General features: G+C 33.2%; 1 protein-coding gene across 1 annotated transcript in view; it reads left to right on the forward strand.

Annotated features, from left to right (window-relative positions):
- LOC123528167 (G-protein coupled receptor dmsr-1-like) overlaps positions 1–18,194 on the forward strand; it is a 31,301-nt gene extending 13,107 nt beyond the window's left edge. The window contains exons 2-4 of the mRNA XM_045307906.2: positions 13,240–13,522; positions 16,304–16,421; positions 17,411–18,194. Coding sequence (XP_045163841.1) covers positions 13,246–13,522; positions 16,304–16,421; positions 17,411–18,098 — 1,083 coding nt within the window. The 5' untranslated portion in view covers positions 13,240–13,245 and the 3' untranslated portion in view covers positions 18,099–18,194. The remainder of the gene's footprint in view (positions 1–13,239; positions 13,523–16,303; positions 16,422–17,410) is intronic.
- Positions 18,195–23,550: the final 5,356 nt, after the last annotated feature.

The following is a 23,550-nucleotide window of genomic DNA, read 5'->3' on the forward strand; positions in this document are numbered from 1 at the left end:
AATAATGCATTGTGAAAGTTTGCTGTGGAAGTTAACAAAATACCAAGAAAAGCGTTCTATTATTAGAATATCTTTATTTACGTCCTATATTTCTGAAATATGACCCGTAATTGAGTACCTCCCTTTTGAAGAGTATTTCCTACCAAAACCCTTCTTTGACTGCAATTTTCAGTGGGGCGTAGGTTCAACCCCCACTGGGACCAACATTTTCTTCCCTTATTTTCCTTTTTTCTAGTAAGTTTTTACTTCTTTCAAGACTTATTATTGATTTTTGTACAAAAGTGGAAACATTTCATTTGATAAGCGATTTCTTGCTGTTCAAAGGGAATTTACCTCTGAAACAGAAGGTGTTAGAGTTAGACATATTTAAAACTACTGAGTTGCATGCATTAAAAGTTCTCTATTTTGCCTTCACTCTTTAGATTACATATTGTGGAAGAAATGTAGGTAGGTCTTACTTCTGCCCCAAGGTTATTTTTGAACAAAGTGAGCAAAATTCAAAACAGACTCGCAGGATTCGACCTTAATTTTCCAATGTTGGAGTTAGAATTCTGTCTCATTAAATCCGTTTACTTGCGGCACCCTAGAGAAAATGATATTGACCGTTTTATTTTGTGTTTTAAAATTGTTTACCAATAGTTTGATGTTACTTTTATCAAAATTAATGGTAAAATGAATTTTCTGCAAACCTTTTGGATAGAGGCCATCACTTTGAAATTTGTCTCTACTTGAGCTTGAGGAAATACCATAAATTTTACAAAATTTATAAAAAATACGACACGGTAAAAGTTTCTATATCGTTTGTCAGCTAATCTAAGACATAGTCACCTTAGCGATTGGACCCATTTCATTGTTCAAGATACTAAAGGCGTAGGCACTTCCCTGGGTCATATAACTTGTATCCTGACAGTTACAGTTGTAAAAATTACAACACAGTGAAAAACACGATCAACTTTAAGAATATACCAAGCAAATGCCATTTTTTAAACATTACTATTAGTGGTCCAATACCTTCACACATGCACATGATTTATCTGTCGTCTCTAAGAAAACGTCACTACGGCCCTTCGTTATAAATAGGTTGTTATATCGCACACAATTAATCAATACAACTCATGGTTATCAGTGTTTCAATGTTTAGTAATAGAAAGAGCATTGAAACTCAAGGGTAAACGATTTGTACGAGGTGGCGTAGCCCCCGAGTATAAATCGTTTACCCGAGAGTTTTAATGTTCTTTCTGTTTTGTATCATAGCCTTCCATATATGGTAGTTGAAGTCGTTCCCCATTGCCATATACAGCAGTTCAGTTAGTACTTGAAATCCTTGCATTACATATGTGTAAAACCCAGGTGAAATAAACTAATGCGAGAGCAGAAAATCAATAAAATACACTTCGCTGTCTACTGTTCCAGACACGCTGGCATACCTTCCTATCCAACAGTGCGGTAACTAGCGTGCGGGTATTAAATACCTGCACACTTTTAGTTACCGCACCCTGAAGTCAGTGTATACGATTTACCTGCACCAAATTTGTTAAGAAAAAACACCGAGCTATGATACAGTTGCCATTAAATGCATGTTGTACATCTTCCTACGAACAAATTAATACTGTTCATATGATATTCCTGTCGTACTGATTAAATGGAACACTGAGTTGTGATCAAGGAGTCAAGCATTGACGTTATCGTCCTCTGGTAATTGTACGGCGATTTGTTAGCAATATCCTGTACCTCTTATAAAACGTTGTTTTCTTCAGATCTAGGTTACTTAAACATTATGCAGCATAGCATTTGTCCTTTTATTTGTTGTTAGATTCAAAACACTAATGTTATCTCATGTCTTCGTTCGTTCAACACTGATTTCGAGTGATGACCAACACAATTTGTATGCCAAACATTTTTATTATACCACATGTATAATTTGACATTATTGGCGTGACGCTTTCATTTAACGTTAATATTCACCCGATTAAAGAAATCGTACATTGAAAAGTAGGTAGGTGGTAGAAAGTAATGATTTAGCGAATACGAAATAAAAAACGGAAAGAGACAGAATTGGACTGGATGAGTCACATTACTTTTCCATTTGGCATTTACTTATCATTTTTTCCAAAGAAAGTATAATTTTGACATATCAACAAAGTATTCTCTAATCTTCATTATACAACAGTTTCATTTATTTTTCATAATACTTGAAGAAACGAAAGCTTTTCTTGGTATTTTTTGAACACCTGTCGTATAAACCAGCGAAAAGAGATTATTAAGATATATCTAATGAAACGTTTTGAAGGACATTTTCAGGGGAGAGCTTAATGTGATTGAAGCGATGTCATTGTTGATATTGTAAACATTAATCAGTAGAATGTACTTTTCGCGACACTTTTATTAAGTGTTTCCTCCAGTATTTAGATAAATGATAGAATTAAAGGCACTTAATACCAGATTTCCAATTTCGTCGAGTTTTGTGATCGTTCCTTTGGCATTTCCAAATTTCATCAGCTGGAATTTGTTAATTAGGATGTTTCGCAAAAAGGATTTGTAAAACAACGGATGTAAGGTGCTATAAAGTAGCGGATAAAGCATTGTTTAAGTGTTCACTTTTCCGCGTTTTAACAAATAGTTCTGAAAGTTATCCTGATTGATTCGTTTTTCTTTCCGAAACACTTTAGCTCATTGTATTCTCTTTCTACATAGTAACTCATTGACGGTCTAAATCTCGTAAATAGAAAGTTTGGTTCTCTACGTTTTATGTTTAATATCATTGTATTCTAAAAGCATGTTGTTATGTACAGCAATTTCAAAACAAAATAATGTCACACTCAACCAGATATTACGGCACGTCGTTACGTCATTTCCGTCCACCATATATAGCGTAATTTGCGTCATTGTACAAAACACCCCTCTGCATTATCAATTCACCTGCGATTACCGAGGAACCCATCGCAAAATGCGCCTGACATTCTATATATTTTTCACAATTCAGTTCTAAACAACACTATTAATATTCTAATGAATAAAACAGATGAAAAACACAAAACCGTCATTAAGACATTATTCTTTTTCCTGCAGGGTTCTAGAATATTCCTTTGGCTTTTTTATTCAAACACTGTAAAACATGAACCGTTACAACCAATATTAGAGCCGTGCCATGAGAAAACCAACATAGTGGGTTTGCGACCAGCATGGATCAAGACCAGCCTGCGCATCCACGCAGTCTGGTCAGGATCCATGCTGTTCGCTTTCAAAGCATATAGCAGTTAGAGAAACCGTTAGAGAACAGCATGGATCCTGACCAGACTGCGCGGATGCGCAGGCTGGTCTGGATCCATGCTGGTCGCAAAGCCATTATGTTGGTTTTCCCATGGCACGGCTCATTAAATCTTTTAGTAGGAAAAAAATGCATTCACTTTTTGAGAAAACATATACCAGTTTGCTCCAGTGTGGGCCAATCGTTGACGAACTAACTGAAATTATTGTGAATTAACTGGAATATCAGGTATGCGAAATATATCACTATATAGAGAATGTCACAGAACAACAATGCAAGCAACTATGTTTTTCAGCCTATAATATAAAATTTTTGACTAAGTAAAGCATACTTCAGAAACTTTGAATATACAAAATGTAAAACGTTTATTCTAAAGCATGTCCGTATACATGTATGTATATGTGTGACGTTATTTCAAGGTATTCAATCTAACTTCTGGCAATTATTTTAAATAATCATTAATAAAGTACATTCTTTTAGATTTCAAAATATATTGTAACCTCGAAGTATTTAATGTTTTGGAATATCAGTGACTGACAGAACTAAAAAATATTAATCCCAGTCGTTTTACAGGATCTGCTCTGTAAAGATTTATTTCCACTTTTCTTTAAAACGACTTGCCATGAGCTTGCTTAAAACCATAAACTATTCTTCCAGTTGTTTGATCAATGCGTTTATCATGCAGTACAAATACGATACTCTTATAACGTCTGATATATGTTCAGAGAATATCTAGAGGCTTGCTAAAATGCAGCAGGTAGTAGATATTTTCTATCCAAAGACATCTTTGATTTTTTTATATTTGCCTCCTTTGACATATATTAGTAAGTCAAGATCAACAGCTTAATATTATATCAAACAGGGGCAAACTATTAGTTTTATTATTTATGGGCTGTTGATGATTCAGTTTTTATCCATGTTTTGTTATTTCTTTTTCAACAGAAATGTAATTATCATATACGTGTATTAAAGATGGACGTTTCGAAATATTTAAGCAAAGCCAATGAACGTAATCGTTTCGTTCCGAAGTGTACGGTTATGATGTCACGTTCATTCATTGATATTTATGAAGGTTTTTTTTACTTCAGTCAGATGGGCTAATGTTTTCGTTTTCAAGAAATGTAGGCGTGTACCAGTAAATCATGTTGACAGATAATTTCTCATGTATTTTTTAATGTACATTATCCATCTCAAACATTATGCCAACCGAAGGAATAGATAGAGGTAAAAAGTGCAGTTAGCAACATCAAAAGAATGCTACTCTACTGAACAAATAGATGATACATTGTGAAATAATTATGAGAAATTCGAAAAAAACAATCCTTTTACTTCTATCAGCGCTACGCTATAAGAATGTAGTAAATCGTTAAACGAATATTCGGTAAGGGATAATTTACATATGTGACGGAATAACTGCCAATTTTAATGCATAATCTATTCAGCTGAAATATTTTCCCATAATAATTATATTATACAATGGTATTGACATTCAATACGTTCCTCTGTATGTATTTATCTAACATAATTCATTGCATAAAATGTAGTCATAGTAACAAGGATAGACTGTGTCCGAGACATAATGCTTCATACTTTACTGTCTTTTTACTTTGCATAAAATGACATTATTTACAGACTTATCTAGGTGCCAGCTCACATTTGAAATAATCTTTAGAAGTTTCCAAAATATCATTCTTCAATAACCAGATACGCGCCAGGTGAAACAAGTGCATGGCAACAAAATCAGAGATCCCATGCCGTTTGAGTAGGGATTAATTAATTGATCAGTTCGTATATCATACTATACAAATACGATATTCACACTAAGTCTTGTTATTACGGCTGAAACTACTTCTGAAAATATGTAGCAACTTCTTAAAAGAATATGTCTATTTTGTGCGTTCTTTTGTTGGGTTTAGCGTCACACCGACACAATTATAGGTCACATTGCGACTTTCCAGCTTTGATGGTGGAGGAAGACCCCAGGTGCCCCTCCGTGAATAATTTCATCACGAGCGGGCACCTGGGTAGAACCACCGACCTTCCGTAAGCCAGCTTGATCGTTTCCTCACATGAAGAATTCAACGCCACGAGTGAAGCTCGAACTCACATCGATGAGGGGCAAGTGATTTGAAGTCAGCGACCTTAACCACTCGGCCACGGAGGCCCCTTGTACGTTCTTAGACAGATATCGTTCTTAGACAGATATAATTAATTCAAGAACAACAGTAAGATATTACACAAAATAGGGACAAAAGATACCAGAGAGTAATCATTTCTAAGTTTCATCATTTACGTACAGTTGATGATACAGTTTTTGTCTATTCTAGTTATTTCGTCCATCAAAATGTAATAATTACCTCGGACGTGTATAAACTAAACAGGGACGATGCGTCCCTTTGATTCTCACGAAAGAAAAAAATTATTATATAACTTAATAAAATTAAAAACAAATGTTAAAAGAAAAAAAAATGTTTTGTATTTAACAAAAAGAGTTGAAATGACTCCTGCATGTACTATAAATTTGTAAATTTATCTATTTACCTTATACACATGTATCTTATATTATAACTATCGTTCTAACAAATCGCTTATGCCTCTAGAAATAAAGCTAGTGCTTAAAACTTATAAAGTACTGTCAGTCTGCATGCAGTTTTCTTTGAAATTACACTAAGAAGCATTTACTCTATGTCCGTCACTATGTCGGTAGATCTGAAGCTTCGTATCACGTAAGGTTTTTTTTTCTTTTGAAATGAACGTTGATGTATTAATACGACTAAGGTTTAAAATTCTCCACGTTTACGTATTAAATAGTTATATATTCAACGACGAAATGTTCCTTCGTGTATAATGAACACGATGCTCTATCGATTAATCAAAATGATGACATATTTTAAATTAACAAGAGAAACAAATCATTCGGAAACAAATTGATCCTGCTCACCATGAAATTGTAAAAGTGTTTGATAAGAAGAATCTGATGGGTGGTTTCAGTTAAATTGTCATATATTCATATTAGACATTCAAATGATTTTTAACATAACCATATGTTATCGCGGTTAGGGTTTTTTCTTGATTTAAAATTATAATGCCCGATGCTGTTTGTGAGACTGAGTTTCAAATAAAATCAGAAAAGTATGAACTGTTTAGAAAATTCCATTTTTACAGACGAAATACAGTTCATCCTTTTCACATTACTATATTTTCGTCGAGTCTTTTATCACCTGTGTATCTCTTAAAAGCGTTATTGCTTTCTGAGGAAACCAGACGACTGTAATCTATTTTTTAACACACTCATACACACTGCCGAAACGATATAATGTTTATAGACATTTTCCTTAAAGTTTAAAAATAAGTGCATCTATTTCATCTTGAGCTTCACAAAGTACATAACAAACAGTAAATTTCTTCATAAATTACACGAAGTTTATGACAGTGCGTTAAGGACCATAATTCTGATCTGGTAGGGTGAAATCCCAAACAGAACACTAGGTGCACAACTTCACGTCCTGTAACTATCCCCTTACGTTTTATGACTCCAAGTCAAATACTGTCATAAGATATATACAATCATGCCCTCTTATGCATATTTTTGATAAAGGCAAGGGCCATAACTTAAATGCTGAATAATATTCCTGTGATGTTTCATAATCCTGGGACAACTACGTTTTGAGATAAATGCGACACAAACTTAGGCCCTTTTTTTGCATATGAAAATCTTCTTGGATCATTTTTAAAAGTATAGACGGGGCGTTTTAAAACTCTAGTCCAACACAACGTTCCCTTTAAATTTGAATGTGATAGTGGCTTTTAAGTGGGAAATGACCGTTTCGGATAGGAAAGTGCCCTCTGGAAAGCGCATGAATGAAAAACAATATCTAAAAAAGCGATAGGATACTGAAAACCTTGGTCGATTTACGGTAGTAATGATCTTACATTGAACCCAGAAGTAATCGGCATTTTTGCCAAAAACGTTTTACTGCAAATTTAAATTGGCGGCAAGTTTAAGCATGTGAAAAGTGTCACAATTGTATGCAAGGGTGTTGCTTCATCTTTATCAACTTTTTATTTTTTTTATTTGAAAAGTGTATAGTACAACACTTGACACGTGACTCGTCATCAGTATTACGTGAAAATCGTGCTTCTTCAGTTTGACCATATAATTTGTATTACTGAATTTACGAATATCAACTTTTAAAAATAAGTTTCATAAAACTTCCCTTACAAAAATAAGATAAACTTGAATCTTTATATTTCACTGTTTTTTTTTGTACCCCACGAACAACAAAGTTGTAAGGGGGGGGAGGTATACTGGTTTCAGGTTGTCTGTCTGTCCGTCCGTCCGTCCGTCTGTCTGTCTGTCTGTCAGTCCGTAGACACAATCTTGTGCGCACCAGCTCTCCTCATCCCCTTGACACAATTTAATGAAACTTCACACAAGTGATCAGTAACAACAGTAGTTGTGCATGGGGCATTTCTTTCAGAAAAATGTTTTGCAGAGTTACGGGACTTTGTTTTTTTGTTACTATACTATATACATAGACACAATCTTGTGCGCACCATCTATCCTCATCCCCTTGACACAGTTTAATGAAACTTCACACAAGTGATCAGTAACAACAGTAGTTGTGCATGGGGCATGTTAGGTTCTTTCAGAAAAATGTTTTGCAGTGTTACGGGACTTTGTTTTTTGTTACTATACTATATACAGAGACACAATCTTGTGCGCACCATCTCTCCTCATTCCCTTGACACAATTTAATGAAACTTCACACAAGTGATCAGTAACAACAGTAGTTGTGCATGGGGCATGTTAGATTCTTTCAAAAAAAAAAATGCAGAGTAATGGGACTTTGTTTTTCGTTAACATACTATGTACATACAGTCTACATATGCAATCTTGTGCGAGCCTAATCTTCCGAACCCTTGCACACAATTTAATGAAACTTCAAACAAGTGGTCAGTACCACCCTAGTTGTGCATTGTGCATGTTACGTTCTTTGAGATAAATATTCTGCATAGTTATCGGACTTTGTTTTTTGTTACTATACTGTATACATACAGTCTATATATATACAGTCCACATGATCTTGTGTGCGTCAGATTGCAATGTACTGTGTCAGTGCATGCGGGGGTACATTCATCACCTTTTGTGATAGCTCTAGTTTTAACCGAAAAATAGTCAAAGTCAGATCTACTCTGTCTGTATTGTATAACGTTTCTCATTTTAACTGCTGTAATTTGAAAAAGTTAAACCAACGTTCTTCAAATATCAACACTTAACACAAATCACGTTATGTGCAAACTGCTTTTTCCTGATACATTTTACTAATTTCACACGAGAGATAGCTAATTCTATTGCATTACCTTCCGAACGTTCCCAAATTATCTGTCCCTTTATATGATTATAGCTTAGGCAACAGATGCGATTACTTGCTATAATTAGATCATTGCCCGGATAAATGTAACAACAATTACAATAGGGTGCGTCCAATTTAATCTAACTATTACTTAATGAGGTCAAGTTACATAGACGAAAAATATTTTAGACCCCACAACTTTGTAGCAGACATATCGAATGCTACATGAAAACATATATATCTTTGTAAAACAAATTTGTTTTAAAGATGTCACGTTGTTCTTTGAAAAAGTCTTTGTTTGGGATGATAGATACACAAGAGTGTTTTGTCAGTATGGATGCATTTTTTTCCACTTAAGGTAAAAACAAAAGTGTTAGGGTTCATCCAATCGTTATGTCCTTTTTCATTTAGCATTTTCCCTTAAGCCACTATCTACAAGAAAACAGCCTGTTTGCTTAACTGTCCACGCGATATAAATTGTCGACTTGTACACTTTATTATTTCCTATCAGATATTTAGTGTGTACATTCAAAAGCAGCCATGGTAAAGTAATATATTTGTATTACGTGCAAAAGACAATAACTAGCACAACCATGCTGCTAGCATTTTTCAATTTATTTATGTGAGTATTTCAAATTTTGAAATATTTGTTGTATTCTTTGAAACAAACACATACACAGCCGAGATCTTTCTTTTCTTAATCAATAATTACAACCTTGAAAATGTCTAAGGATGTTAACATTTTGTATTAGAAAATCGCTTGTTTGTTGCCAAATTTCACTACAGAAAATGTCACGAGGTCCCTAGGGCTCTATTCTTTTTCAATGATGAAAATGATGTTTGATTTGCAGGAGATCAAACTTTGTTAAAATATTTAGTCCTCAAGGTTTTTATCAGAACTGTCTCCTTTTTCCCCTAAATGATTAGCTGGGATCATTGTTTATTTAGCCTATATAAATTATATATTGTTTATTTCCAACATATATAAGTGAATTGTCCGTTATAATGATTGCAAAAGGTCTGCGATAGAACTGTACCCACTTGTGCGAAAGTTTATCATCTGGAATACGATTAACCTTTAGCTTTTCTTTAAAAATAAATGATGTATGACAAACAGGTCAGTTTATTTTATTTTACTTAATATATATGTCATTTACATTTAGATCATATGTCTGACCAGTTGTTTAATTTGCCATACGTCTGAAAAGGGAACATTTAGTTCAGTAGTCCGTTTATTAAATATACACTATGTTGATACCTTTCTACCTGTTTCATTTTTTCTTTCTTGAACTATCACGGCCACTGTTAACGGAAATTAATAAAAGGTAGTATCTTAGGTAATTCCGACTGGGCTTTTAGAATCACCGCAAATGTTCAGTGTTTAAAATGTGAGTCAACACGTGTGTTAGTTAGTCCATAAATGGCGAACATTAATAACATTTAAAACATTTCGGGCTAGATTCTGCTCCCCCAGTTAATGGTTTATATCTCGTTAATCAAAAATTAAAGACGACACATATGACACTCTTTGGTCATTTCAAACGCAAGTCAAGTCAGCCTTTGGTATTTTTGCAACTTCACTTTATCAATGTCTCAATGTTTCATCTCAATGTTTTACTCTGAGAATAACCTTTAAACCTGCCCAATGTGAAGACAATACAAATGAATAAGAAGCACATATTGCATATAATGTGAACATTAGACAGTGAAGTGTAATGTATCCAGACTAAAATTAAATAAATAATCACATTGAGGAAATTAATGACATCTGTTTTCGGCGAGATCAAAATATTCCTTTTGTTCTTCATATGTCCTTTCCAAACAAATATGTTAGTTCATGGCTTTAATTTATACCGCATTCAATTTAGAGGTTTAAAGCGCGTAGCGTCAGTATAATTAACTTCTTTATATTCCTTGTAAGTTTAAAAGACTGTCCATTAATTAAGAAGACAAATGCTTATGAGCAAAGACTGCCTGTAACATAAATGGATTAAGGACTTATAAAATCATTGATCTGATATTGAGCTTTAAGTATCAAAAATTGATACTTACATAGAATCTTATGTACAAAGATGAAAAAGTATTATTACGCTGCCCTTGCAATGGTCCGAAACCTCGTTAAGAGTAGCGATATATTTCATTTGAAGAATCCAGCTGGCTAGCGTTAGTCAACTGGTTCTATACAGGTGCCCGTTCGTTTAATAAATGTATGCTCAAAGGGGAATATGGGACCTGCCTCAGCCTAAAACACTAGCCGGATTTTGATAACAATTTTTCGACAAAACACATTTTACCATAGGAAGAAAACAGATACAAAGTTCCAATTATTTATTGGTACAAACTTCATATTTCTAGTTTTAAGTTTTTTTTTTCTGTACAAGGGCAAAGCTTACTAGGCGGTAACATACTTTAAAATGTTGCAAAATGTATGTTCATAATTGTATTAAATATCATTGTATTCAACTACAAGAAGGTGATGTAGTCATATGGTCTTATGTTAAGCAATTTATTTCCGGAAACTTTGATTACATTCAAGTTAAGGGCATTCATGTAAGACACCCTTGACACTCATAATATTCCTTGAACATACTTTTTGGGCTTTTAGTGAAGATTGCACATTACTTGAATTACGGAAGTAAATAATGATGCTTTGATTCTCAAAACAGGACTTTGTGTTTGGTGTTTGTTTTACGTATTCCGATGCAAGAACCATTTCTGATTAAATTCGATAGGCAATTTATCCTACCTTTGCTTTTACGGGGTTAAATTAACATTGTTTAAAGCTAATGTCAGTTTTACAAATTACATGCGACGACTCACGCAGTTCATTCTTTTCTTTTTGTTACAATAAAATTAACTTGTACATTTATTACATTGCGTTCATTAATACAAATATTGTAAAGCAAATAGATGTATTGTCATTTTAGTACTAGAATATTCCAATAATTTTAAAAATTTGGCGGGGAGTAGTTTTCTTTACATTGTCTCGTGACTTTGGTACATGGTTGGGGTAAGAGTGAGGTTGGGTGCGCACCATTAACCGGTTTAAGCTCCCCAGTGGTGTTTTTGCCACTGATCGTTCCAAGGTGGTGCCCTACAATGTTGTTTTGTCCTTGTGTGTTTGCTTTGTATGCCAGTGTGTGCACGTCTGTGTTCTGTGAGTTACGTTTTGGAGAGGCTGCGTTTTTGGAACGGTTTGCAGGAGTGTTTATATTGATTTTTTAAAGAGCATAACATCTAGAATGCAAAACTCGAAAAGAATAAATGATACAATATCAATAGTTAACAGATTATGTCTTGACTTAAATAAGTCAATAGTTTTCTTTTTTTTGTGAGCCAACACCAGCCCAGTTTTCACGATGCGTCCAATCTAAATGTCTTTCATCAGATAGGTTAAGATGAATGCTATTCTGTTAAGGACAAAACAAGCGATACAAAAGCACATATTATTTATATTGTCAACATTATAATCCCAAGAGCGTGATTGCCTCCAGACTTATATATTCAGCCTTTCTTTTAATAATAAGATAAATGATCACATTAAGGACTCTTTATTCTGGATTCTCGTTATTCACTCTATGTCTTTTCTAAACCAATACATTTTATTCCTTATCCATGTTGCTACACAAATTATTAGATGAAGGGTTCCATAAATGAAGATTAAACAGAGCATTTGGTAAGACGTTTCTGGAGATGGTAGTGATAAATGCTTTGTCTTTTTTGATCTTGTTATGATTGTTTTCTATCCCCTAAGAGAATGTCAGTATGATAACTTTATTTAGTATTAATTTTAAAGAAGTTATGACTCTAGCTTACATACATCAGACATAATAACAGGTGGAGGACTCTTTGATGGGAAACCAGGACTGAACTATTTTGATTTCTGTCTTCTTGCCTGTTTCGTCGGGCCTTTAAGGGTGTTTCCCTTTGTTGCTCTGTCTTATGCAAATACATTGAGTACAAGCACTTAACGTTCAAGAGCATCTTTGTGTTTCACCGTTTCAAGACCCCACTGTGTTCCTTTATTTGATTGTTTTGTCCTAGTGTGTTAGCCTTATGTGCGAGTGGTTGGTTGTGTGCGCCTCCGCATGCTGGGTTAGTGTTTGGAAAGGCTACGTTTTTGGAACGTGGCTTTCCCTGTTGGATATTTATTCTTGTTTTTTACAGGGTGATTATGAAAAGTTCTTATTTTAAAAAAAAACTATTGGCTTAAACTATATATTAAAACAATACACACATATTGTTTATTACGTCGGAAATAATAGCATTAATAAAATATCATCTTCTTTCAATTAATATTCCTTAAGATTTGGTAAAAGACTTTCACAATTTAAACTAATGAGTTGGAGTTGTACAATGTTATCCATAATTATACCTACTATATAAATTCATTTATTATATACCCTTCTGTTTAAAATACAACCTTTATTTCACTAGCAAGTATGGGAACCAGTATTAAACTCCGATCTGATCTGAAAAAAAATAAAAAATGGCCTATGGATCTAGGTCTGGCAAAATCCTCTCGAGCCTTATAGACCATTGCTGATCAAGGTACATGTATTCTTATGATAACCGTATTTATTATTTATAAGGCTCTGGTCTTTTTCATTTCAGACAAAGATGAATAACAGCTCAAGTGGTAGTGACGGATTACGATCTACAATGTATCAAAATCTGGAAGCTTATGCCTTGGCGTATTGGTATATGCATCCATACATCAGTCTTATAATTTGTACATTTGGGATTTCCACAAATATTGTTAATATCGCAATCTTATGCCAGAAGAAGATGATAAATTCTATCAACTGTATCCTCACTGGAATAGCAATCTCGGATATTCTAACAATGCTTGACTATGTCCCGTATGCAATGCATTTTTACCTCCTAACGGATCTTCGTAAGTCATTTTATATTTTCAAATATCTTCTAATATATTTGAGCCGCGTCAAGCCAAAAAGGTCCTTAACGTAAATGATGCTGTTTTGTGTAAATGACGTCAAAGTAATATGACATCACCTAGACGTTAAAACATGGCGGCGCGCCTTCTTGAATTTGAGCAAATGCTATGATGCCTCATTTCAGACGAGTACTTTTTCCTACGTTTTTTTATCTTCTGTAATAATTTCAAAAGCATTTAATTGAACAAAAATCCTTCAAAATGCTTGCTTCTCCATGTTTATGTCACAGAACAAATAACGAACAAAGCGTTATAAAATTCTACATTCCTTAAGATATAGCAATCTATCAATGAAATTTGCTACATTTAAATCCCGTTCTCCACTACGTGGTTTAAGTTACAATTCTGAAATTTCTATTTTATGTAAAGAATTTCATGTACTTATCAAGTATGCAAAAATGTAGAAATGTCATTAAAATACTATAAGGTCCCATTTTGCTTGATGCGGCTCATTTACCTCTTGTCATATTGACACAAATAATTGGTATTTTTGCTAGATGTATCTTACAATCTGTATTAAATATTTGGTGTAACCTATCTCCTTACGGATCACAGACAGTCTAATCCACTTTATTTCTTTCATGTTCGGCCTTTGCATCGACCATGATGAGGTCTCATTATTTCCATTCGAACTCATGGACTAGACAAGACATTCACGCCACTAAGCTCATAAATTGAGGGAAATAATTATTCCAAAATAGGTGCGTGCGTGCGTGCGTTTGATTAATCATGATAAGGCTGTATATAAACCAGTAAATAGTAGGAAAACCAGATGCATATTTTACATGCAAAAGTATACTACGCGACCGCCTTTAGCTTTGTTTTTGTTTCTAGTAGAACTGAACTAGTTAAGGATGAAAAAGCAAAATACAGTATGTTTGACCGGATACAAATGATCAAGTCATTACTTAATTGTCTGGTATATATCCTGACAAAAATTAATTATTCAGTTGCTCACTGCTCCCAAGACAATTGCTATAACGTTCCATTTCGGTGCCAATAAGTACACATAACTACGTCCAATATATCAAATAATGTGGATAGCTGACAAAACACGTGGAAGAAGCTTCACTATAATAGAAACAAATGACCTATCAGGACGTTCTTCCTTATAAAGCTACATCAGTTTTTCTTTTCCTTAAGTAACATACGTTGAAACAGTATAACGACACACAAAAAGAGGTATCCGTATATGTTCAATTTATTTCTCTAACTGGGACAGTGTTCTGAAAACACTAAATACAATGTTACGTGCACGTATTTTGCTACGCTAAGATATTTTCCTAATTGGAAGCAACTTCCTTTATACCCTTTCCAAACAAGTTTACACAGGCTTTAGTTCGTGTATATTAAATGTATCAGTAGAATAGATATTCACTCAGGGAAGCGTCAGGGATGCGCATATTTCATTACGCCTCATGAAAAGACTCAATTAAACCGAACCTGCAATTAGCTTGCTTTGTTGTCTTATCTGCTTCCAAAATATCTCATTACAGATTTTTTACCTGCCATATTATCAGTTCATTAACTGTCGTCCTGTGACCGTAATCGTCATCAAATACTCCACGTTTTTATGATATATATTCATTTGGGATCATTGAGTCCATTCAATGTATATGTAAAATAGTATTCCATTTATGCCAGAGTTAGAGTAGCGAGTTGTTAGGGGTGTCCTACATCGTATTACTTTTCATGGATACACTTAATTAACACTAGTCCGTAACTATTTTTTATTATTATTTTGCTTCGTTCCACTCATCGTTCAAAGGATATACATACTGAAAAAAAATGAAAACTGAATGTTATTTAATATAATATACTAAAAAAGACAATTTGTTGCAAACTATTTCAAAATCTAAGAAAAATATGAACGTGTTTCAAGATTTCAAAATACCAAAAATATATGCCATCAATCAAATGTGAATGTCCTTAAAATATTTCTCAACATAAATTTACATTGTTCAGGTAAACATTAATTTAGCTTAGAATTTACAACGGATGTATTTATATTGTATGTTCAGATCGAGAAAACACATAATTATTATTGCCATTCAAGTAACTGTTCTAAGTACAACCTAACGTTCACTGAAAACTTTCTGTTTTATTTGCAATTTACCACATCTGTCAACCTACGTATTTAAACATTCTAGGGATTATTACTGAGTAATTCTTCGTATCTATTTCAATTGTCTGGAACCGTAACATATTAAATGGGAAAATAGGTAGTTCGTGTATTACAATCCCTATTTCGTACTTCCATTTATCTGCATTGACAAATAACTTGTTTTCAATTCTAAAAACTGATATTAAATATCAGTTGTAATAAAGACAAGTAATTGAACCACAGTTTTGATAAGATTCAGTTTTATTATCAATTGTGAATCAGATATCATGTCATGCAGTCTTACGAAATATCGCATTATTTTAGAAATGTTTTTATTTTTTATATGTGTATATAGTTTTCGCAACGACGTATGTCAGTTGTGTGATATTAAATGATCTTATCAATTAACTGATATCTCCAAATCTTGGAATTTGCAAAGTCTAATGAAACAATCACATACTAGTATGTTCATCAAAGTCTGACATTTTCAAACATCATATTGCAATTTATTTAATTATTCAAATGTTATAGTGTTATAAGGAATAAATTGAACAGATTTGACAGGCTATTAAAGTCTCTAAAAAAACATATATGTGATGGTTTACTTTTTATTACAGATGATACACTTCGAAGATACACATACACATGGAGTCATTATTTAGCTGTTCATTCTTGCCTTAGTATAACAACACATACGATATCACTATGGCTTGCCGTTCTCATGTCGGCAATTAGGTAGGACAATACGTTTTCTATTTTTGTTTAAACTTAAATCGATTGTTCTGTTCTTTTGTTTGCATCATTTGTATATGTCTTCCTCAGCATATTGTCGTATGAATCTTAAAATTAATAACCAAACGGATTATTGAAACGTAAAGAAATTTATTTTCTTAATTTAGTAAGAATGTTTTACTTAACTCATTTTCAAGTATAAAAGTTTAAGGTCTGAAAACAACTAAAGAAGCATATACATCATCTGTCCTGTCCTCACTAACCTGAGTATTCGGACACTTAAAATTGGTAAATTGCAATTGAAAAGAATGGAAAGTGAAAATTTAGTCAAAAGAAGTCGTGTCATAATCTTTGGACTGCCAGACTTTTAGTTTTAGTGACCTATCATTGTGTCAAATACTGTGCGTAACGATACTAAAACATCCTGTAAAACATGTAAACTGTATTGATTTGTTAAATTTAAATCTCTTGTCACATATTTGTCATCTCTGTGTTGGATAGCTAATTAGACAAGATTTACAGAAGTATTCATGACTGGTTAGTTTTCAATGTAAAGTTCAAATTATACCTATATTGTATACCATATCAATATCCGCGCCACTATTGTGTCATTACAATTTCACTTTCAGCGTTAGATATCATTTTTGTTTTTCACATTTTTTCTTTACGATCAACCTCGGTAAGTATAAAAAAATCAGTCATTGCAGTGATTGTGAAATGCTGTAAACATACATTTTTTTTTCAAGAATACTATTTTTATTTTCAATGAATGATACCAAATATCAATATCGGCTTTTTTTTTTTCTTTTTTTTTTTCCTTTTTTTGAAACAACTTTCTCGTAGCATCACTGCAATCTCAGTGCATTACATTTTGGTGTTATTTCAGCTAATATGGATGTAATGTATACAGTTTTGCGCAGTATTAGTCGGTATGTTCTACAACAATTCCATCTTTATAGTAATATTGAATTTTTCCCCTTTTTTGTTTTCAGGTACTTTTTTATCCGCTCACGTGGTCGTTGGAACATAAGTGTAAGCCGTACCAGAGCCGCCATTGTCGCTGTTTATGTAGCTTCCATTATTGTCTGTATTCCGAATTACGTTGTAACCGATGTTCTACCCGTATATCTTCCTACCCATAACGCAACAGTCTACAGGATAAAAAATCTACAGATTTATTTAAAAAACTCAACGACTATGAATGCCATTAATGTTTGGCTATTCATCTTAGTGGGGAAAGCCATGCCATGTGTTTTAATATGTGTATTTGGTTGCTTTCTTTTGAAAACATTACGGCAGAGTCAGCAACTTAGTGAGAGTCTTAAACTTACGGCTACTTCAAGACGAATGCGAGCGCATAAACGAACAACTGTGATGCTTTTAGCTATCATTACAATGTTTATCATTTCTGAATTACCATCAGCAATTTTAGTTCTTATTTCCGTTTTTCAGGAAGGTTTCTTTATGGATTATTACATGTTGTTTGCAGATACACTTGACATGCTCTCTTTAACAAATAACGCAATTAATTTCATAATGTATTGTATAATGAGCCGCCAGTTCAGAGACTGTCTCTGTGAAAATTTACCGCTTTGTCATGCAACGTATAGTCAATACAAGTCCGCTAGGACATCGGAGGGAAATACACGCGCTGGTAATACTGCTCAAATCTGTCACTGAAATAGAATAGAAAACGAAAATTTTATATGTATTGTGTTTCGTAGTATATTTGTGTCACATAAATCATGTTGCTATTTTACTGTATTAAATGCTAAATTCGTGAATAATATTCAGTATAAAAGCAAATATCTTGTTGACCAGCTGTTAATCTGCTACTACAAACGGGTTGATATTTGTTTAGTTCCTTATTTACTTTTTGTTAAACCTAATACAACTCAATATATACTTGTTCAGAACAGGTTTGTTCATAACATTCAATAATCATCTGAGCGATGCCAAAGCGGCAAAACGTATGCATTAGCGTACGTTGCAGTATAAAATAACAAAATGCGCTCTCTAATGACGACATAAGGCGACAAGCCTTGCAATTATTTGCAGTTTTTCTTGTTGCTTCGGTACTATGTACCTTTAACAGACTCACTTGCACCAGAACAGGACAATAGTCCCTATACATGTTACATAGTGTACCCTACTACAATGTTTACTACGAAAACCATGATCATCATTTACTTGGCCAGTCCAGTCGAACGTTACTCACTTAAAACGCAGTCCAGCAAATTGGTATCAGTCAATTTTCTCAATGTTTCTTATCGCATAGACATACCGCGTAATTCATGATATAGTCAATGTACTAATCATCTTCAGGCGTCTGAGTGTTAAACATTTCAGTTGTGGTACTGTTATGACTTTACACGAACTTTCAACGTAATTACGTACCCATTTCAGGAAAACATAGACAATGAGTAAGTGGAAAGTAATGCAATGCGGAACAGGAATACGGGTACAATTTGGCCAGATAACGTTATATAATATTGTCATGGGGACCAATTATTTACCCCAAAAATCTTTTGGATATCAACTGAATATTTCCTTACCTACATTATAACAAAAAATACATTGATTTTTAATACGCGAAGAAATGATACTGCTTTTCTGGGTCTACGTGAGAATAGCAGCACGTAAAATAAGAGCATAGTTGAAGCCATGGCTGTAGACGATATAAAACCAAATAAATTAATCACCATAACCCAAATCCAGTGATTTGGCACAATAACCCAAATCCAGTGATTTGGCCTAGAGACTAAACCACTTAAAATACATAGATTACAGAAAATGTTATAGCTAAAATCCTACTTTACGTATGATATTAGACACAAATCGAATTAACAACCGCTGAATATGTGCGGTACATAAATATAAAAACCGGATTTCGATTGAGATTTATTAGTAATATAAACAAAAGACCTGATATGTTTTTAAATCAGTACTGATTATTTCTAAAAACGAAAAATAAAACTATAATAAATCGAAGATATTACAGTTTTCAAAACAATTAATACATGAACGGACTCAATCAAACTGAGTCTGCTATTATTATTCTTGGTTGCATTCTATGCTTCCAATGGATGGATCTTTTTACAGATTTTATTAACTATCAAAATAGCAATCTTTAAGTGCCGTATGGCGGCTGTAAAAAGTCTTCCCGTACTTGGTTTCAGTGTTGTTATATTTTCTGGTCCTTTGGGATCATGGAGTCCATTCAATATAGGCGTAATAGAGTTCAACTTAAGCCGGTGCCAAAAGGCGTGAGAGGTGTTGCACATTTTATCACCTCTCATGAACAGACTCAATCAAACCGAGTCTGCTTTTATCATTCTTGGTTGCATTCTATGCTTCCAATTGATCTTTGTACACATTTTATTAGCTACATACAAAATAATGAATGTTGAAACTTGTATAATTTATGTTGAATGTTGAACAAACAACACTTGTGTTGATAATTGATAAAATATATTAAAAACAACCTGACGTTCGTACACTTGCAGCAACATAATATTCATACATATGCTGAATACGGTTAGTCTTATTTGTAGATCAGGTTTATTTAAACTCAACGAAGTTATTCTGCTGCATAGAGATGAAACAAAATTATGCAAATTATAGTAAGAGATAATAAATATTGATCTTGTCATGAGGTAACTCAATACAGTTTCTCAATCTGTATCATACAAATAGTCTATTTTGGCTGTTAAAAGAAATCATAAATAACCATATTGAATTTCCGCCACGCTCACGCTTATAAGATTTGTCTGTATTTTGAGAGGCTAGTACGAAACTACTCTAACATACTGGGAATGGTGGGACTAACCAGCAATCAGAAGATCATGTTTAAACATTAACTATAAGACGTAAAGTTTAAACGAGTTTTGATAGTTATTCCCTTTAGAGCCCACGCGTAAGTATGCATTATTATTGTGGCATGTTTTTATTGTGAACAGTGCATTATAATACATAAGGAAATAATTCAAACTGTTGCAATGGACCCGTGCACCAAAATTTCATAACTGTCATTAACACGTGTATCTACATTATGTTAGAAATAAAGTTAAAGATTGAGAAAAGGTACTGTATTAAAAGGTGCTTGAGTTTAGTAAATAAAAGAGTATAGTTCAATAACAACTCTGCGAAATGAGGCAACGAAGACATTAAGGATACACACGCAAATAAGTTCAAATGAAGAAAAAAGTAAAGTGAAAACAGACATCAAACACAATAAATTTTAAGAAATATAAAACAAAACTTTGACTTTCAATCAAACATTGATTATGGAGAATAATATTTTGTAAAGATTTGTGTTGATTTTCCCCTGTGTAATTGAAAATATGAAATCTAAATACAAATAACTAGAAATATTTCAAATACAAATTTATATACTGCTGTTATTCTCTCTTATTATATAATAATGTAAATATGGTATGGTTACATGCGAAAACGTTTGGTAAATTAAAATATCAAAGTAGTTGTCCTCAGATCTACATCACAAAATAAAGTGTGTTTCTCCTGAGGTTAATCAGAATATCAACTGGGCAATCCTCTTGATGTACATAGCAATGTCAAAGTCGAGTTCCTCTCGATGAACATCACAATATCAAAAGGGTGTTTCTCCAGCTGTACATAGCAATATCAGAGAGGCATTTCTACTTATTAACATCCCAATATCAACGTCGCAATTCTCATAATCAATACAAATTTATAAAAGATGGCGTTCCTTTTGATGTAGATGACAGATTTAAAGGTCGTTCATCCTGATGTAAATCACAATATAAAGAAGACGTTCCTGCTGATGTATATCATAATATCAAGTGCGCGTTCTTCCTTATGTACATCAAAATATCAAAGGGGCATTCCTCCTGGTGTATATATATTACATGGTCAAGGAGGCGTTCCTACTAATGTACAGCGTAATATGAAAGGAGCGTTCTTCCTTATGTATGTACATTACATTATCAAAGAGGCGTTCCTACTAATGTACACTATAAAATCAAATGGGCGTTCCTTCAATAGCCAGATAAATAGTACAATGTGTTACTTGGCAGCTGTACTTCGTACATTTTAAGTTCGTTGAAAACACATTTAAAACAGCTGCGCTGGAGTTCGATATTTGACATTATCAATGTGATAAAAGTATGCGACGGATTTCACCGAGAGCAGCAGGATATTGTTTCACCAAATAATTGAATGTCGTTTCAATGATTGTAATGTAATTATATTGTAGTCTCAGCGTTTACTTTATAACATTTTCAACTTTTCATCATAATGGTGCAATGCCAATAAAGCCTGTTAAACGACAAATGTTAAACTGACCATTACAAAGATTTAAGCAATAGAACCACACAATAAATCACATGGATTGGCACTAGTATCTGATTTATTCGACATATATGTAACATTTTAATACTACTTCTATTCTCTCTTATATATATCCATTTCCATTTAGTGAATCTTAGCAAAAAGACAGACTAGATTAACAAAAAATATTATTCTCCGCTAAATCAAGCGGCATTGTATGTGTAAATGATAATTGGCTGAGAAGCAATTGTGACGCAATTTTGTCGGTATCAGGTAAAGAAGATTGTTTCTATTGGAGCAGAATCTTTTATAAATATTCCCTTTTTAACACTTAAGACATCAATCAAAAATATATTTATGGATGTCTGTCCGTGTATTCATGGAGCGTTTAGCTGTGGCATTGATATCAAAACTTCATCAAAATGAACTATTACTTTTATAGAAACTATCAAGGCAGTTGAGCTTAACGACGACACTTGTGGGACTGTTTTCTAACTGGAATACATCTTTTCATAATTGCTTTTCAAAGAATTAATGTTATGATTGTAAGTCTATATATCTAAAATAATAGTCTACATATCTTGTAATGTAAGTCTTTATACTTTGTAACTTCAATGTATACGATTTCAAGTAATAAAACTTCTTTCACAACAAAAGATCAATATATATGTACCATGTTCCTAGTTTCACAATATCGTCGTGATGTTATCACAACAATGTCAAACAATGCTGAAGAATTGTGTATTTCTTCTTTGTAAATGTCAACACCTTTTATAAATGAATTTAATTTTATTTTAATCATGTTAATGGACAATGAATGCATCTCGAATCAAACAAGATGCGCTGAAATAACCGCATAATATGTTTTGTACGGAGAAAAATATCTGACATCTATAATACTGATGGCAGAAACTTTTACAAAATGTTTTGCCTCACGTCGATATTAAACGACAAACTGTCAATCTAAGACATATCCCGAGTAAATTATTACTTTTTCTGTGTTTTTTGCGTTAAATCTACTTTTAATATCGTTTTATCAAAAGTAAGAAAATGTATATATTAGGTCTATAACTTCAGTTTATCTTGATATCAATCATTTTGTTTAAACTATTCCAAATAAAATCAGCACAACCTAAAAATAATCCGTTAAAAAGCCGTTTGGTATATAATATATGATATGATATGATATCATATCATATCATATCATATAATATCAAATAACGGTATATATCAAACATTTATAGATCTTCTTATCTTACACTGCGTTCGGTGACCGGGATCTGAGTTCTGAAACATATAATTATAGATGTCATTAAGGATTGTAATACTATGATAAAAATAACGACATCCACGCAGTTGACAATTACATCATAAATACTGAGATTTGAGAACGACAGCAAATACCGGGAAAATATAACTTGGTAATATGAAAATAAAAAAAAAATAAAAGGTCAGAGTAAACTGTGTTGAAGCATTGAGCGTAGCAAAGGCAACCAGAGCCACATGTAGGAACCTTAGCCAGTCACAAATATAAACTGTTGTAGAAAGATTTAGTAGACGGGTTGCGACGCAACATCTATATATCATATTTTTTAATTATATGAAAGACATAAAATATTGGGATTCGATGTAAAAAGGGAATGGGTAGGTAAATAGTAAACACATGCTCTTTTATGGTCGATCTAAACAACTACTCTTTATTCACATTTTTTCTGTTATTCTTACTAATCTTAGATATTGAACAGCCAATCGAACTTACAAAACTGTATAAGTAATACATTTATCAGTAAATGATTTAACTCCGGGCCTGTTACAACATTTG

The sequence above is a fragment of the Mercenaria mercenaria genome, chromosome 14 (assembly GCF_021730395.1).
Source record: "Mercenaria mercenaria strain notata chromosome 14, MADL_Memer_1, whole genome shotgun sequence".
Taxonomy (NCBI): domain Eukaryota; kingdom Metazoa; phylum Mollusca; class Bivalvia; order Venerida; family Veneridae; genus Mercenaria; species Mercenaria mercenaria.